Source organism: Patella vulgata, chromosome 2 (assembly GCF_932274485.2).
Source record: "Patella vulgata chromosome 2, xgPatVulg1.2, whole genome shotgun sequence".
Lineage (NCBI taxonomy): Eukaryota > Metazoa > Mollusca > Gastropoda > Patellidae > Patella > Patella vulgata.
The window spans coordinates 40939409-40958629 of NC_065880.2; the positions used below are offsets into that span (position 1 = coordinate 40939409).

At 33.6% G+C, this 19221-nt stretch overlaps 1 protein-coding gene across 2 annotated transcripts in view; it reads left to right on the forward strand.

Annotated features, from left to right (window-relative positions):
* LOC126811832 (glutamate receptor ionotropic, NMDA 2B) overlaps positions 1 to 19221 on the forward strand; it is a 39616-nt gene that overhangs the window by 11650 nt on the left and 8745 nt on the right. For both annotated transcript variants that reach the window (XM_056098621.1, XM_050537762.2), the window contains exons 2-8: positions 374 to 884; positions 4963 to 5177; positions 9074 to 9190; positions 11743 to 11879; positions 15096 to 15279; positions 17573 to 17702; positions 18528 to 18745. In XM_056098621.1, the coding sequence (XP_055954596.1) occupies positions 444 to 884; positions 4963 to 5177; positions 9074 to 9190; positions 11743 to 11879; positions 15096 to 15279; positions 17573 to 17702; positions 18528 to 18745 (1442 nt within the window). In that variant the 5' untranslated portion in view covers positions 374 to 443. The remainder of the gene's footprint in view (positions 1 to 373; positions 885 to 4962; positions 5178 to 9073; positions 9191 to 11742; positions 11880 to 15095; positions 15280 to 17572; positions 17703 to 18527; positions 18746 to 19221) is intronic.

A 19221-nucleotide genomic window follows, 5' to 3' on the forward strand; every position in this document is an offset into this window, starting at 1 on the left:
ATAAAAAGGGCGGGCATGTTCTCTGGGCAATTGATGAATTGTATTTGACTCTTTCAATTAGACGAAAAGGATTCAACGGCTATTTATCATTTTTTATTGTGTATTATATATGAGTATATGATTTATAAACACAGTTTGTTATTGGGTATTACATATAATATAAGGACGATTTATAACAATAATATGTTATATTGCGTATGATTTATAGCCTTAATCTGTATTGTGTTGCAATTTTACCACAATACTGGAGCTAAAATTTAGTTTGATTTGTATATCGACAAATATTCAATTGTTTCTACATAATGCATTGATGGGCGGAATCTATTATCACAACCAACCACATTTTAACCTTTCTTGACTCTTTATCTTACAGATTACAAGACCCAAAATGAACGACAGAGTTTGAAACCCACCCAGTGTTGAAATTAGGAGCATCTTCCAATATGGACGTTCACGTGTGGCTTGTGTGGTTATTTTCTGTGGTGTATTTGTGGGATTTTTGTTATTCACAGAGGCCGCTTCCGGTGACTTTTCATGTTTTGTTTCCTAAACACCAATTCTGGAGTTCAAATATAAATAGAACTCTGAAGGCCACTTTATTTAGTCCGTCCGCAGCCAGGAAACGTTTTGGAGAATATAGAAATGTGTACAGAGTTTTCAGGCCTGACATCAAGTTAACGTGGTTAGAAAGAGATTCGCCTAATGAAATATTAGAGGCTTTTTGTGACCAAAGTACCCCTTCCAATGCTATAACAGTTTTCCATGTAAATAATCCGTATGTGTTCCCACAGAGAGCTGCTGCTAACAGATACATTAGACAATTAGTTCAAGTTTTAGGATTACCCATGATTTCATGGGATACAGATTTTGCCGGTGCTTTGGAGGTATGTATCATATTGAATTATTATTGATTGTCAAGGAAAAGAATCCAAATGAAATGGGGTTTAACGTCATACCAGTATGCTGTAGCGGAAGTTCTGGTTATTTAGCCGACCTTACACATTTGAATAGTATACAATACAGTGTAGTTCGAAAGAGATAAATAAAACTCGATACAGTATACATCTTATTAAAACTGCTTGGCATACGAAATATGCTATATATATGTGTAGCATTTCCATACCAATACTACTAATTCAAAACATCTATACAGCTTATTAACTGAAATATTCTTATAATAAATATGTGGTTGAGAACTTACATAAATCAAATATTAATGAAACGCCAAGCCAAAGCAAATACTGATTTTGTATATAAAATACACCTGGCCGCAGTAAAAACGTGTTTAGAAATAGAATGCGGGATGTACATCATACATTCTGGTTCCTGGTTTGGCTCACTAGTTTGTCTAACTGCATCTGATTTCTGGACACTGCATTTTATTTAGCCGACCCCGCGCACTACCGGCACCCGCACTACTATTTAGATTTCATGCTGAAATAATCTAATCATTGATTCTGCTAGCATATACACTTTATTGAGGTCTAAAATAGTCCAGTCTTCAACCCACGACGGAGATTTATGCCAGTGATTCTGGCTGTAAGCTCATATTGTCAACAATAAGCCATGATGTGACAGTTGCCTAAGCGAGAGTTGTCATTTGTGACAATATTCAGGACAATTGCTTAATCAGCTCAGTGTCTGATCAAATCTAATTTTATTCTACAGGTATTTGTATTAAACTCTAAAATGTCAATATGATATATCGCCCCCGGAAGACTTTTAAATTCATTTCCCGAATATAAGCCAATCAGATTTCCTAATCAATATTATTAACATTTAAACGTATCACATGACAGAAAACTGACTAAAATTAGGGACCAAGAAAGGCTAGAAATTATTATTTATTTATTTTTTAATTAAAAAGGTTATGACAACATGAAGAGGTTAAATAACCGTTTGACTTTGATGTAAGCAGATAAAAACTCATATATCCTCTGGGTATTAAGATACTTAAGACAAAATAATCTCACTAAATGTCATAAACATTGCATTGAGATTACTTGATAACAAAGACTAGAGAATGGCAAACCCCCAGATCCCTCTTGGACACAGCTATAGTTTAGAACATTGTCTTCCTGGTTAATTAGGTTTAAACTATGATTATATCGTGTTCTCTATGGTTGAAAAGCGAATTAATTCCTTGATCATTCCTGCTTTTCTGGCATGAATTATTTAATTAAAAGTATTAAATTTATTATCTTTTACTGGGGTCAAATACAAACACCAACTGGGCTAATGAAGACGGCGGTAATAATTAGAAGTATTAAACTTGTTATATCTTTCAGACACCACCGACTAGTTTTAACCCTTGACGTTGACGCGGTCTCGGGTCGATTTGTCCGTGACTTAAGACACAATGATTAACTTAATGATATTGGTAGGCAGGTGAAAGAGATTTAATAGTCGACATGTTAGGTCTACTGCCTGGAGCATAGTAAGAATAACCTCTAATACATTTCGATTTATTTGATTTAAATCTTTAAATAACAGTCGGGGCATCTAAACTGCTAGTACCGGACACCTAGAAATTTGAACTAGTAAGTCTGCCTTGAGAACAACAGATATCAGAAAATGTTGAAAATTTCGGTCACGGCAGTCCGATGACCCGTATTTAGTGTTTAGGTTAACCAATAAACTTTCTTGAGATGAGGGGTGGGTACCGGTATATTTTCTTTTTAAATTTTCATAATAGCTTGCCTCTGTTTGTATAATATTCACATTACTTTCATCAATCAGATCAAATGGGGACAATGGTTACATAGAATGTGCAATGAGAATTAGAACACCATAATTATGTATATTAATATATCAATTTATAAAACTGCAGGAAACCCAGTCTTAAACAATTAACATGTCTGAAAATAGGTCAGTCCTTTGAAAAGTGCTAATCTTTTGACGTAATTATATTAATTAAGTCTTTAACTGTGGTTTGTACAAAAAAAATTAAAAATATACTTTGATGTTGTATTTATACGATATTATGCGAATCGTAAAGATTTTTTTCATATCATAATACCTCATTACAAATAATTTCTAGTTAATTACTACTATACTATATAACATGGAATATATTTAAATATGAAAGTAAGATTACTTAACTGCAAGACATGTCTTATTGAGAATGGTTTATAAAATTTGCACTAAAAACGCTTGAATTTGTAAAATGGTATTTAAATAGCATTACGTGTTATATATATTAAAACCCACAAAGATTTTCCCAGAACGTCATAACCTGATTACCCTTTGCGGTATCTAGTCCATTTTCCTTAAACATACATTATGCGAGAGCTAAATCTGCCAATTACAAGTCTTTCTTTAGGCCTGGAATGTTATCTAAATTATTAATTAGACATTAATTAACTTATCCAGACCATAATCAACTCTCGGTGGCATCACTAGCCTGCGATATTTACTGGATTATGATCCCATTTTCTGCTCGACTTCCATTCATAATTTAATCATGAAATGGATGATCGAGACTATGTTTTTTATGGTACAGACTTAAGTAATGATGATCGAGGCTAGGCCGAAATTTCAATCGCTTAATTATCGGTTCATAGTGGATCAATTTGACTGAAATTTTCAGCGAATTAACTTTACATTATCTAGTTTTTAAATATTATAGTGATAACTGCCAGCTCTTAATCTTATCTCCCATAATGTATCTTTAAGTAAATTTAACCCCGAAAAGGCTGAAAAAATGTTCGTTAGTTAGTACTTTAGACGACTGAAAATGTAGGTTAAATAATATCGGGGATTCAACGTTCGCGGATAGCATTTAGTTATAATGTAGACTTTGACGGGCGATTACCAGAAATCAGTTATAGTGTGAACTTTAGATGGCTATACTTACTATAGGATTGACCAATGTATGAATCAATGTGAATGACCCGAAAGTCTATACTTGCTACATTAGTATGGACCTTTAATACACTTTAGTTATAAAGACCGCGACAGTACATGTTCCAATGAAATGATCGGGTTCTATCCTGGGCCCTTATTCACGAAAACTTAAACTAAGTTACAACCGAAATTTTAAGAAATACTGCAACTTCATTGGATATATGCAAATTGATTTTACTGGTCAGCCAATCGAATTAAAATGATTTCCTTAAATCTATGCAGCGTTGCAAACTATGAGAGAGAGAGAGAGAGATGGGGTTTAACGTTCACTCGACACAAACTAAGTCATTTCGGGACTAACATATGGTTTAATTTTATTTCAATAATTCGCTTGCGCGTAGGCGTCTTGCAAACAATGAAATAAAGTATAAATGTAGCCGGAGTATGGAAGACATGAGTGCACATCCATCTGAAATAAAAGTTCTCGGTTAATAGATTATGCAATTTATTAATGGAAAGTTTAATAGGGCTTTTATTCTAACCAGTTTCTACGTAATCCAAATTAATAATGATTAAATCTGGAATTAATAATGGAATCTGTCTATTGGCCTTTGGGGACGAATGTCTGTGATGTCACTAGTATTAAATACCAATATTTATGTATGTGTTTCAATCATTTGCCCCAGTAACTATGTTACAAGATTGATTACAAAATGTGAAACTAAATTGCATTATTTTGACCTTTAATCCTCATAATTTGTGAGGAAACTTGTTTTACCTAACCGATATTATGTTTCTGGCTATGCGTCCGCCCACTTTTAAGGTTTCAGAGATTAGACCATTAAAGTCCCATTTCATATTAAATTTCATCGATTTTCATCAGCACATGTTTTCAAATTCCAAAGAATAGACGGGGTATTACCATTGACTTCCTTTGGTCATTATTGTATTTTTAGAAAATATTAACTGATTGTACTAAATTAAATTTAAAGTGGTTCTTTAACACTTCAAATGTTTTTACATTTTGTTGTACGGATTGTTTTATCTGTCAAATTATGTACAATCGTGTAATTTGCCATGCAAAATCTAAATATGGTATTTTATTTTATGTTTTAGCCTCAACATGATTCCCGTATTTTACAAATAGCACCGTCGTTATACCATCAAAGCCATGTGATGTTAGGTTTACTTAAGCGATATAACTGGACAGATTTCTCAATAATTACAACCACAGATCCGGGTTACGAGGAGTTCGTCAATGCTATCCGGGCACAAGTGAAAGAGACAGAAAATATTCCCCGTTTTGCTCCTTCTGGTGTACCTAACTTCAGGTAAGTACTATGAATAGTGCAGATTGTTGATAACGAAAGCCGGCCGATTATGGACCGAGAATAAAACACGTGGATAGTTTAAACCTGCAGAGTTGACAACGAAAGTGTTGCTCGTTAACGTAACCGGATGTAAATGCGCGTATACAATCCTAGACAAATGAAATTTGGAAACTATACAAAATACAGTATATTATAGTCGCAAACAAACTAACATATTGTATTTACGATCATTTATTGTAAAGAGTTCTCCTTCAATCCGTCAAATAGGTTTGATTATTTTTGTATCTATATACATTCATTAACACTTTTAAGTGTACTTGCGATCGGATGGGATAATGAAAGACACATCGTGAAGAAACTGAAAGTTGGCCACATTTGACTAAATGAAACTTCTAAAGAGTTTTTTTTTGTAATTTCGACCAGCTGATCTATATTGGAATTCCGATCTATTTTTCATAAGAGACAAATCGAACAGCATATATTTATAAGAATACCATGGGGACGTATTTTCGACAACTTAAATTGCTTGGCATCGACGGTAACTTAAAACTGGTATTTTCTTACCATAGGTTACTATATATTCAGTTACCAGTTTTAAGAGAAGCCACTGGTAATTTTTACCATGATAAACACTATACAGAAATGTAAAGGTTCTAAGTGACATGAATACATTTGCCTTTATAAAACATAAAAAACCCATAAAATTAAAAAAATTTCCTTCAGAAAAAAAGTAAAGTATTCCTTTATTAATACAATAGCCGTTTTTCTTCAAGCCATGAAGTAATTACTTACATTTATAAAGATGCTAATTATACGAACAAATAAATGAGATGCTTCGTCAGTATGTACAGTCGAATTCTGTTATCTCGACTATGGTGACGTGTTGTGCGTCGTGTTTTCATATGCTGCCTTGCATTACACCTTTACATGTTTCAACATGTGTTATTATTTAAACTTTTTTTCCAAATGGCAGAAGAAGAAAATAAGGAAACGATTTTTTGAACCAAACACCGCCTTCCTCTTTTTGTACGCCTTCTCATTATATTTGACATCTTAAATATGATATAATTATATATATTTAATTTGAAGCGGAAGCTAAGTTAATGAAAAAGGCAAAAGTAGTTTATATCTTTAATTCCTATGTATGTATAATTATTTTTCTTATATGTAATAAAGATTATAGATTTTAAAGTTGTCGCGGGGTTATGTTGAAAGAACAGGAACTGTATGAAATTTATGAAAAATGAGTAAATGTTTAAATGGGATAGTCTTAGTGGAATGAGCGTTGAACATAATATTATACTTTTTCACCGAACCTCTGAAGCGAAAAAGATTTTTTTTTTTTTTTTGGAAGATGCTGTTAGTTACCTACAGTATTGTAAATAAACATGTTTAATCCCTATTTTAGTCAAGTATGTGCAATGTGGGAGACAACTAATCGGATCAACGTTTTGAAAATTGCTAGACGCCTACGTTCAAGTGCGACACTAGATTAAAGATTGCGTCCATTTCGTCAGTAGCGTCACCAGAACCAGCAATTATCGACTTTAAAGACTAGATACGCGACTAACAACTAACAAATTTGACAGATCATCTAAGAGTCTGACAGTTTTATAGCTTGGATCACAGGCGCCTGTAACGTGGAAAATATTTCAAAAATAACATTAAGCTATGACTAAGTATATTGTTTAAAGTCCGTTATGTCCATATTCGTAAGCGACATTATCAAATAACTGGTCTGATTCCGATTTCTAACTCGGGACAAATGACTCATCTAAAACCGTTTCTCTTTCAGTAGATATTGGGCATGCTCGATTGTCATACCTGAAAGTTCCGAATTGACAGAATTGCAATCGAGTTAGGTGGAATTCAGTTCTGTCAACGTTCTGTCAGTCCCGACAACTGAGGTGGTGTGAGTAGAATCGTGACGTAATTAAACACAACGATTATGTTTCAGCTGTCATGGTTGGTTGAGATATTTACTTATGCAGTCGGCACATGCGTTCTAGCTCCAGATTCACATTTTCACTCGATTGTCATTATTTTGGGGGTTGACGGAATTCAATTTCGGAATGTTCAATCGAGCATCCCGATAATAATACCATCTTTAAGTCACGTAGACAATTTTTTTAAACGTCATCGTAGACTCGATTGTCAACCTAGCCAAAATTAGTAAGTATTGCCACAGGTTGACGGAATCTAGAGTTGTGAACTTTGATCCAAATTGTTTTAATCCAACCCGTTTCTAACATCGGTATTATTATATCTACTGAAAGAGAATCGGTTTCAAACGGGTTATTCGCCCCTGGGTTAGAAATCGGAATCAGACTAGTTATTTGATAATCTCGATTACGAACATGGACGTAATAGACTTTAGCCATTATACTTCGTCATAGCTTGATGTTATTTTTTAAATATTTCCACGTTACAGGCGCCTGTGGCTTGGATGTTGGTCCGATTATCTGTTATCATATTATTTCTTTTGGTAGAACATAAACGGATAGCCATCTCTTCTTTTAAAGCCTGAACAGTTGAAAGAAGGGCTAACAATACAACGGACTAATTTAGCCTATAAGAGAGAGCACATGCAAATCAATCTGGTCTCGATGAGGCTAATTAGCCAATTAGCATCAGGTATTACGGTTTCAGGAGCACTATGGCATCACCGCAGCCGTCTTAGAATTACGACGTCATATCAAGTTTCATGTTGATGGTTGCTGGTCTAAAAAAGATATACAATTGCTGAAATCAAATATCTTTTCTCTAAATTACTGTTGACGAATATGATGTAGAGTAACTCTAAGGTATTTTAGCGGGAACCCACATGATAAATAATTATAAATTGGCATGAAAACTTTGCTCAATGTACTGTAAACAAAATATACACGAACTATAAGATGAAGATGGATGCTACAACTGTTTTGAAACATTAATCTTTAAAGCCGAGTTCCTGGCACATGTTATATAGAAATTTAATTTAGATTAATGTAAGGTATTAGTGACTTTATTAATACTATGATGTTTCACTAAGATATTGAAAGGAAATGTTACAAAGGACGTATAGTCTTACATAGGCAATGTTTTATTCTGCACCAATTCTGTTCCTTTAAAGCAAGATGCCCAGGTATATATAAATGGTGAAAATGGAACGTATTTTGTCGTTACGTAGCCATTAATACGTCGTAAATTGACCAGTTTATCCGACAATATAAAATAACACTACTGGTATAATTGCTGGAATTTATTTTATCAAATTGCAAATGATAATCTTTTTTATTTCTTATCGTGCGAGGAACTAGATTCTTTTTTTCCGTCGAAATCAGACGATAGATTTTAAGTAAACTTTGATTTAGGACATTATCTAAACGTCGACTATGGGCTATATTTTATTCCTGGGACCTTTCCTTTAATGAACTCCTGACTTTTATCCGTTTCTGTTCAAGCATCAAACAGTAATACGATTAGAGTTTGTTGTCAAGGATAATTAATTAATTAATCATAAAATATCTCTATTAATATAGTTATATAAGAACCAGGGCAATATTCTTATTAGATTGTATAACCTAATTTTGTAAGTGGCGGTGAGTGCAATGATCTTTAAGTAAATCTTTAAGTAAATCTTTCAAAACGAGCATATAATTCCCTAGATCTTTTTTTTTCTTAAGCAATATTCAAAGCAGCCGTATGTTTATATTGGCTCCATACTTGGTCTGAGCTTTTCCTTTCAAATAATTCAATTAATAATTTTCTTCTGGTTTGTGATTAGGGATTAAAAACGAATTTAATTCTCGTTTTAGACATAGAAAAAATGTCTGATAAGATTCATTGGGTTTATTGCTGTTTTCTTATATAGATTTATATTTAATTGGTTTGTTGGATTTTTTTATTTCTTTCAGATTTAAACTGTTATCGAAAATAATAATCAGCGATGCGACGAATACGACAAAAACACGAGAAGAGTTAAAGACATTATTTGATACAGATACAAGGATCATTCTCCTACATTCAAATAGGTTTGTTATTTTCATTTGAAAAGCGAGTTAAAGGGTGAACTTCTTAGAGATAATAACAGACAGCTTTATGGATAACATTCACTAGTTTTATTAACTGCAACGTTTCAATGAGATAGTTAACTGGTAAGATGCTATCGAGGACAGCATTCCAGTACTTATGTTTCAGCAAGGCCATTCAATATTGTTTGCTATACGTACAATGCAGAAAATCTGTCAAAAATTGATTGACTGATCATTTCCACTCGTTTTACTTCAGCAACATACGGTTGATCACGCTCGCCCTAATTCGGACGTCCACTCTACTCGACACCTCTAACTTTATTCTCTTGCGTAGGAGCTAATACAACATACTATCTTGGCAAAGCTTCAAACACTCATAACTTCGTCCAGAATAAAGTAATTTGAATGAAATTTTTAAGGTATTCGTGTTTCATTTTCGAACTGTTATAGTCAAAACGACCAGCTCTTTATCTAAATATTAGATTATGTATCTATAAAGGCAAAACTGTGTTGTTTTAGTTTAGTTCTACTATTATAAAGGTTTTTGGACTATAAGTGTAGTACTATAGGACTTCTTTCTCGTTGTGTTTGTTTCTTCGTGATCGCAACAAGACTACGGCATAAAATATTTTTACAACTTTATTGCTAAGCTGTAATGGCTTTGCAGGTTCCTCGTTCACAATAATAATGGCTGCTAGGAATTTCTGAATGAGCTCTGATCCAACTCGCTCTACACCCTATTTTATACCCCCTAATTTCTGCAGGTCTTCGATAACCTTGACGTTAATTTCCATCCCATATATGTAATAAACCTCTTTATTTCACACGACTAAGATAGGAGACATTACCTTATTTTCGTCTAACAACCATAGGTCAATTAACAGCCAGAATTTGATGGATATTTTGACAATGATTATGATTTAACCAAAATATCACTGGTTTTTTTATGTATAACTATATATTCACGTTCATTAAGTACGTGTGATTTGACTCTATAGACAAGAGTGAAGCAACAATTTTGCAAAGAACCAAAATTGTCTCAAGGACCAAAGTGTTACATTTGACAGAAAAACACAAGTAAAATTAATATTCCAAAAATTTTATTTTTTAACGCAGTTTACTCCGGACTATTTACACCCCGTTATTAATGTGATTAAATTTTCCGAATCAGCTGGAAAAAAATCTGTTTAATTTTGATATTTAGTAGAATGCAGAAAACACACGCGGATAAACTTTCTCATTGTGTTTAAGATGGTGTGTATTTATGTCTTGGTGAATTTAATTATTGCAACATGCTAAACATTGCGAAATACGACAAAATAACACAGAGAAGGGCTATTTTAACAGTTTATAGCAACTCTATATTTAATAAAACTTGACATAAAGCTAATTTGCCCAGCTTAATGATCGCCTTGCTAGTAATTATCCTAATTGCCTTCTCCAACATCTCCATTAAAGTAGAGAGAACAAAGTATTATTTTTTTATCTGTAAGTAATAACAGTAATAAAACCAGCAAGTCTCGAAATAATTACATTAATTTTTTTTTTTAAAACTTCTGTTTATTACCGTGTTTAATTACACTCAACCCATCTTATTGTCACGTGTGCCTATAGTTACTTGTCAGTAACTTGCATTCTTTCCAGTTTTAGTTTAACCGAATCGAAAAATAAACAACAACCTATTGCAATAAGATTATGAAATAAGACTTAAATTAATGGCTGTTTCTTTCAAGGGAATTGTTTTCACGATTTCCTGAGTGGGACTCTGTTTGTTTTTTATTGTGTATCTGATGTCTTTTGTCGATTAATATTTTATCAGTCTAATTAAAGTTACCCTGCTATTTCTTTCCGTTTTATTTCCCAGTAGTTTTCTCAAAAACAACATCTCGGTCTGGAGAAATGTTTCATTGCGCTCTTTTAAGATTGACTGAAATGTGACTGGTCGAATCCGGGTCGTATAGATTAAGTAAATCGAGTGAGACTGCAAAGTTCGAAAGGGAATTTGTAAAATGTGTATGAAAACGGTGGGGGTTTATTTAAAGTAGACGACGTAAGCAGGCTCAGCACATATTAATAGAATGTCAGAATAAAGAAAGCAAAACACCTTCCATTATCATTCTAAACGCACATCTAATGTGGTATTTGATAACTCTCAATTTAAGCTGTATCCCCATTACTGCTTATTAATCTCTATTAGGCAATACATGAAAAATATAAAACAAAATCTAACTGAAAAAAAGAACATGATTACCAGATAGACAGTACAATTAAAACTAAAAAATGAAACGAAACGAAGCGAATCATATAACAAAAGCGGAAACCGGGTGTCCATCTTTAATAGTTAAAGCTCTGGAAGCCTTATAATAAAGTAAAACCCAGAGTCGGTGACTAAAGTAATCTACGAATATTTTGGAAAACCAGACAACATCCATGCCTGCTACAACTGTATACTATATTAAAGTTGATAAACATGTCAGTGACATAATCAATGATGTCGAGACACTGTTATGTTAATCATGATGGACCATGATGTGTATTGTCATGTTTTTCAGTCGAGACTCTAAGGAAATCATTGACATAGCTGTGGAACTTGGTTTAACTGGCAAAGAATACATGTGGATTATAACATCATCAGCAATAGCCAGAGGCAGATCATATGCTTATAGGGGATTTCCTTTTGGTCTTTTTGGTAAGTCTTTAAATCTGGCACTTCCTAATTACATATTTCTACGTTGAGAAAACAAGCCGCCATTTGTACTTTATCAGAGCATAATATGGTTTAAAACTCAAGAATTGCAAGTGCAATAAAGGTGAAGGTTATGGCTGTTGTCGTTGGAAATACAAACATACGGTAAGCGTGTTATACCATAATAAATGTAAAATGAGAGAGAGAGAGAGAGAGAGAGAGAGAGAGAGAGAGAGCGAAATGGGGTTTAAAGTCCACTCGATACAGACTAGGTCATTTCGGGACTAACATATGGTTTTAATTTTATTTCAATAATTCACTTGCGCGTAGAGGTCTTTAGCAGTGGTAGGAAACCGGTGGACCCGGAGAAAACCCACGAGGTTGGACAGGCAACCCTACTCCTTGTCACGTACAACCGGGGATTCGAAACCACGCCAGTTGACTCAATGACAGGCCTCGTGATATAGCAAATGTAAAATAAATAAACAACCACAAGCACGGAATTTAAAGGGATGTCAACGCAAATTACAAATTTTATGACGTGCTTTATTTAGAGACCGACTAGAATAAGGTACTATTTCAGTCCTTTTCTTTGGTTAATTGCTTAATACAATATTGACGGTGCCTCACTGTTAGTTTTTAAATTTGATGTGTAATGGGCAGGGAGAGAATGAGATAATCTATGTTCTGTTTGTAAAATGCTTATATGTGTCCTATCGTATTAATGATGTCAAAGGTACTGGGAAAGGGATGTGCCGTTTCAAGTACCACTACTACTACCACTATTTCGGGTGAACGTCCATTTCAGCCTAGAGTAATATCGCCTTTCTAAAGACATATTATCTGGCTTAAATAGTGACTATTTGTCTCCTTTTTCAACGCCTAATCTCCGTGGGGTAACATTAGTCCCCGACATATCATTGATTAATTTTCCATGCCATCTATTATGAAATATTGCCGTGTGAACAATGGGTGATACTGAATATTTGGCGTTTCGCAATGTGCAGTTATCGTTCAAACCGCACAGCAGTGTTTCTGTCTTGTATTTCTTTAATACATCAGGGCCAAAATCAGTTGTTTTGTTCTGAATAACTTTGTTATAAGCAACTAAAACATGATAACATAGATTAAATACATTAACTTTCATATGTTTTATCTGTTATTCGTTTTCCACGAAACATTCTCTTAATTTAATACTGTTTTGAAATCTGATGACGATCTACTGCAGTAACTAAATTCAGAACTTTATCAATGATTATGAAAAGAACGCAAATATCACCTAATGGATTTTAATGCATACCGAAAGTCAATTACCAAACGCCAGACAGGGGAAACTCTGATATTAACTAAGATATCATGCCAAGCTGAACGGCAATCTGGAATAAAGTGTACTGGTAATCTACACCTATTAAAATAAATTATTACTTATGTTTGAACTTTGGGAATAGGTTAAAGTATATCGTTAGATTGTATATTAAAATTACACTATTAACCGTTTATTTTAGGCTATTTATGAATTATTTTATCGTAAACTTAGACCGCATGGTGAACGACTTTTACGAACAAAAGAAATTTTTTTTGTCATTATTTTTTGTTGTCTTTTTTTTTTTTTTATCATATTGTGATATTCCATGTTACACTTGTTCCATTTACACTACATTGTGAATTGGGTTTATGCTTAGAATTTATTTATCATTAAAGGCTATTTATGACGGTATAATTAAATTTGAAGAAACAATAAACTGTCTCTGGTTAATTTGAAGAAGTCATCTAACTATTGATAATTTTGGTCCCTTTAGTAGGTTAAAGTGGCGAAGTCTACCATCCTCACAAAAATTATAGACCATTTCAAATCTTTTGTGATATGGGTGATATCGTACAATTTCGAAATTAGAATTTTGTAACTTCAACATCTATTGGGATGTATAACTCGTAAAAATCCTTATAAAAATACTTTTGTAATAATATTGAACAGAATGGACGAATAGTACTAGTAGAATTTTGAAATTAGAAATTTGTAACTTGATTATCCATTGGGGTGTAGATCTCGTAAAAATATTATTTCGGGAATTAGATCCTTTAAATGTCATGGAAAATTATTTCATACTCCTATACCTAACGTTATCTGAAGATATTGCTTTGTTATTTTATTTATTGTTAACTTTTATTAAACACGTTCAGTTTACAATTTATAAAAAAATATCGCATTACAGCTAAAATAAGGTTTCAGATTACAATAGCTGACTAATTAACCCTTGAGGGAATATACCATAAGATAAATATGGTTTAACGTCCACTCGACACAAACTAGTTCATTTTGGGATTAGCATATGGTTCAATTTTATTGAGCGTAGGGGTCTTTAGCAGTGGGATGAAACCGGAGAACCCGGAGAAAACCTATGAGGTTGGGCAGGTGACCAAACTCCTTGTCACGTGTAACTGGGGACTCGAAACTATGCCAGCTGACTCAATGGCAGACCTTGTGATACAGCGCGCATGAGCTAACCATTCGGCCATCCAACCCCCCAGTTTCTAAAAGACTTTGATGTCAAGTACTCTTCATATATTTGACTTATATTAGGAACCTAAACTCTGTATATTACTGTTTTACCCATCAGACGTTGATGTCAAGGATAGCTCTTCATATACTTGACTTTCATAAGGAACCAAAAGTCTGTATATATTACTGTTTTACCTATTGATAGATACGTGTATTTAAAGCGACGATCCTTTACCATTTTGCTTCTAGGTTTCCTTTTGAAAAAAATATATAATAGACTCCGCTCCAAAATTGAACATTGTTATAACCATCATTCTTGATATTTGGAATCTGAAATAAAGATTGAGTTAAGACGTTTACGTCTGGGTTCCAATTACTACAATTTTGTGAATCCCAGTGAATTTGAACCTTTAAACGACATGTCCCCAAGCGCTACGCATCTTGATGTTGTTTTTCTTGTGGGCCTAAGACTCTGCCAATTCAAGTATGATTGATATGAAACTCGGGAGGCTTGTTCCTTGAACAGTTGCGCATCGATTGTTGTATGACGTCACAATTCCAAGATGGCTGCGATGACGTCATGACCCGTCTCTGGTCCATATAATTCGCTCTTACTTGTTGAATGAAAACCATGATCATAAGGCTAAATTAAAATCGATAATCAAATGAATATGAGGGCCATAAATACTAAATGAGCTGATTAATATTTTGGCTTCCAGCTATATCTTATGAACGAGAATTACAGGCTATGCAGAACAGTTTAGTGCGGTCAGTAGATATTTGGATGGAAGGATTAAAACAAATGGCTAGACAACGTCTTACCGCCACGGCTAATTTATCACCTGGTTTTACCTGTAATGATAGTAATCATTTATACTGGAAAGATGGAGAAACTGTTTACAGGTAATGTATACCTCTCGCTATTTACCTGTCATGATACCTGTCAATCATGTTAGAAATATAATCAGCAAGGATGTACGTGATAACGACTATAAGATCATTCTTCTTTGGGAGGAATTAAGCTAGTTCATGTGTAGTATATAAAAACATTATTTTGGCATTTTTCAATGTAAACGAAGCTCTTGTAGCTCAGATTCCTCAATATTTGTAATTCAATAACGAATTCTGTTTTCTATTTGGTAAGGCTTACAAATTTTTAGATATGTTTCCAATTACGCAGTGTATGTTTATATAAGTGAAACATACATATTTCATGGTAGTGTGATATTTTATCTACCAGCCGATATATACCTGTAATATAGTTTACCAATTCTTGGCGTTTTGTTTCTTTAAAATGTACTAAAATGTACATACAAAATGTACTTAACGTTATAATAACTATAATCCGGTATAATGCGAATCAATAATACTCTCTAATATTGAACTCAAATTTGAAATGAATTTGAGTGTAATGTCCTATTTTTCTGCACCTGTCAGACTTATGAAGGGTCGACATACACCATGCAGTGTGCTATGAGTCAACTTTGCCAGGACAGATTAGCTATTGCACTTCATCGAAATACAACTGTCAAGTATCATTTGACATGTTCAGTGATTGTCCTATGTGTTTGTACCATCCGAACGATAAGACGCTATTCCATGACAATCCCCCATCCTGCACAACTGACAAAGGAAAGCCATTTTTTGAAAATCCAGGGGATCTTTAATTACCAAGGTAAAACAAATGAGCAATGTAAGAATATCAAACTCGTTGAATTTGTCCAGCGAAAAGCATGCGATTTTAAAAGAGTGAGAGGCAGATGTTTAAGGCTAAGGGTGTTTAATCTTTTATTTGCCCCGTAGCAACTCGATTACCTATTACCAATCCGGGTTTAATGTCGGACAATGTATTTAATGTAATTGGGCTATTAGATATCATAAATTCAAAACAACTGCGAATACGAGAAGGAAACCATATTCTTTTATATTGTAGATGTCTTACTGAGACTAAGTATTCATTTTTATACAGCCACATTGTGATTTAACAATATTTATTTGGAATTTTTAAAATCTTACAACTAAATTAATGTATTTTGCAGTCACCCCTGTTCGCTCTCCCTGAAATCTATATGGATTTATATCTCTCTGATTTTCTACGACTTTCTATAAAAAAATTCAGTTATTCCCCTTTGATACGACATCTTGTTAGCGCTCTATGGGCCTCAATTATCAGTTTACCTTTCCAAAATTCATACTGGTAGTTTGTCCTACTGAAAGAATATTTACATTGGGGCTTCAGTTACAATCTGATCTTTCCTTGAAAAAAAAGAAACAAACATTTCGGAACTAATATATTATATTTCAACAATTCCCTTTCATTGGGATGCGGGGGGGGGGGGGCAGAGGACACGGAGAAAACAGATCGATATCAGTCAATGGAATAATCCAGTTGATTTTCAATGTTTTTCATGGATCTCATCAAGAGTCGTGCCCCTTTGTTAATGAATCTTGTTTAACAGTAACTTATACTTCTGAAATGTATATTGTTGGTCTATCCTTCCTTTTGACTTTCAATAATAACTTCCAGGGTTACTCCCCTTAGTTCCGATTATTGACAAATTAAATATCGCTAGAAAATGATCTTAGTTAATGGAAATGTTGGGTAATTGGTCCTGTGTAGCCGCTTATGTTTATGTTTCGATATCCGAATTGTTTCAATGGGAACAATTCGTCATAAGTTACTTTTTTTAATTTAATATGCCATGCTCAGCATGTCATCTTGCTTTGAAATTGCTATCCGACCAGCAAACAAGTTAATGATTTGATTGTCTATGTGGGGTCTATTTCAAGAATATTTTTGACTAATGTAAAATAATTAGTATGTTCAATACGATTAAGTAATTATAATTGTAGTTCGAGATTTATATTTATACTATCTTTGATAGCAATAATACACTATTAATATGCTCTATACACTATAATCAAGTCTTCCTCATAAATATTCAGTAGATTAAATCTGTTTTAATAAATGTAATACTAAATTATTCCAATCTCTCGCTACAACATGTTGCCATTATTGACCCATTTCACGCCGCCAGTAAATCTCTGTAATTCACTTAGTATCGTAATATCCCCTATGGCACGCTGGAGTCAGAGAACATAATTTGAATATACATGTACACAAAAAAAGCCACAAAGGTTGCTAGCTGTAGTTTTCTGTACAATTGATTTCTGACACATTCTTGTCTTTTTGCAGATATTTAAAGGATGTGATTATTCGGGGTACTGATCCGGTCAAATTTACCGATAATGGTGTTCTCAAATATACAGAATTTAAGATACTTAACGTTCAAAGAAAAGGCCCCATTCACAGAGATTTTGTTGAGGTAAAGAAATTCACTAATTTGACAAAAACAAAATGTAAATTGATAGTTATTCAAATCGATCTAAAATTACAATTGGCTTTAAAGAAATTATGTGCTGTTTACTCAGAAAACTACATGATTAACTACATGCAATTCTACTTTACACTATTGGACACTGTATCTTTGGTGTTGTTGAATCAACTTAAAAGAGATCATGACACTTGTTTGTCCTTTGAAATCCCTTTTGTTTCACCGATTTTAGAATAAATAATTTATAAGTTAGAATTGAAAATTGTACTCTCTATATTCTCAAAATGATGGATCATTTTCCAAATGAACTTAAATGCATCCTGATGCTGGTGATTTAAATGGGTCATAAACATCGAAGCTACCGGAATAAAAACTTAAAACTTTAACCCAAAATTGTAACTATGCAAGGGACAGTCTGGTTATAATGAAGCTCCTTGGCTTTTATTTCATTTTGAGTCATGTTGTCTTGGTTATGCCTTCTCTGTTATAAGGTCATAATAGATTCAACTTAATATTATGACAAATTTAGACATTGTTCACTTCTGTTTAAAATGTGCAATTGCGTTGTAATAATTTAGTAATATACGTATTTGCGCTGCCTATTCAGAAAATGGAACCTCTCGCAAGACAAGGGGCAAATTGACATGGAAAACTTAGATATAAATTCAGCTTGGTGGATTTGTTGCATAAAAGCCCAACGTCAGTGGCAGAAAATCATTGATTTCAATGCCCTTATCTATGAGGAAAGGGATGTGACAGTCGTTGAATTTTCGTGAAGGATTACACTTAGTGCTTCTTTAATACCCGATATTACAGGTTGGTAAATGGACATCGTTGGGTATAGAGATGCAGGATATAACATGGCCAGGTGAAGCTGCTGGACCACCTAAAGGTAAACCAGAGAAATATCATCTACGTGTTGTTACGTGGAAAGAAGAACCGTACGTGATGTATAGAAACCATAACGATGCTGGTATTTGTGATATAGGGACCGTACCATGTCGCGTATATCCTCGAGATGAAGACACAAACATGTAAGAAGATTATGACTACATAAAATTTTTTTAACTTATTTATTTCAGACACCCATATCGCTGTACCGTGACAACAAATTCTCGTGTCGGACTTAATGATATACAACATGGCATACTTTTGTTATGGCTTTGATAATAGTTGTGTTTGATTTTATATACATACACCATTTCTGATGGCAAACCTTCTAAAGAGCCCCGCGATATCGAAACGTATTCTTAATTAGAATGCTCTATTTTATAGTTCTTTGTGAGATAAAACCATACTCCACTCTGTGTTCGCGTTCATTAAATTAAGGGAGACTTCTGTCAATACAGCGGTCTATTTCTGGAGTGTTTTATCTAAAAGAATAGAAAATTAGTCTTTACCCCAAATTAATTTCAAAGCAAATGTATGGAAACGCAATTAGTCAGTAATGTACCGTTGACTGTGCTTGGCCTTGGGACAATATTGCTATTTACCGAATGTTTAAAATAGA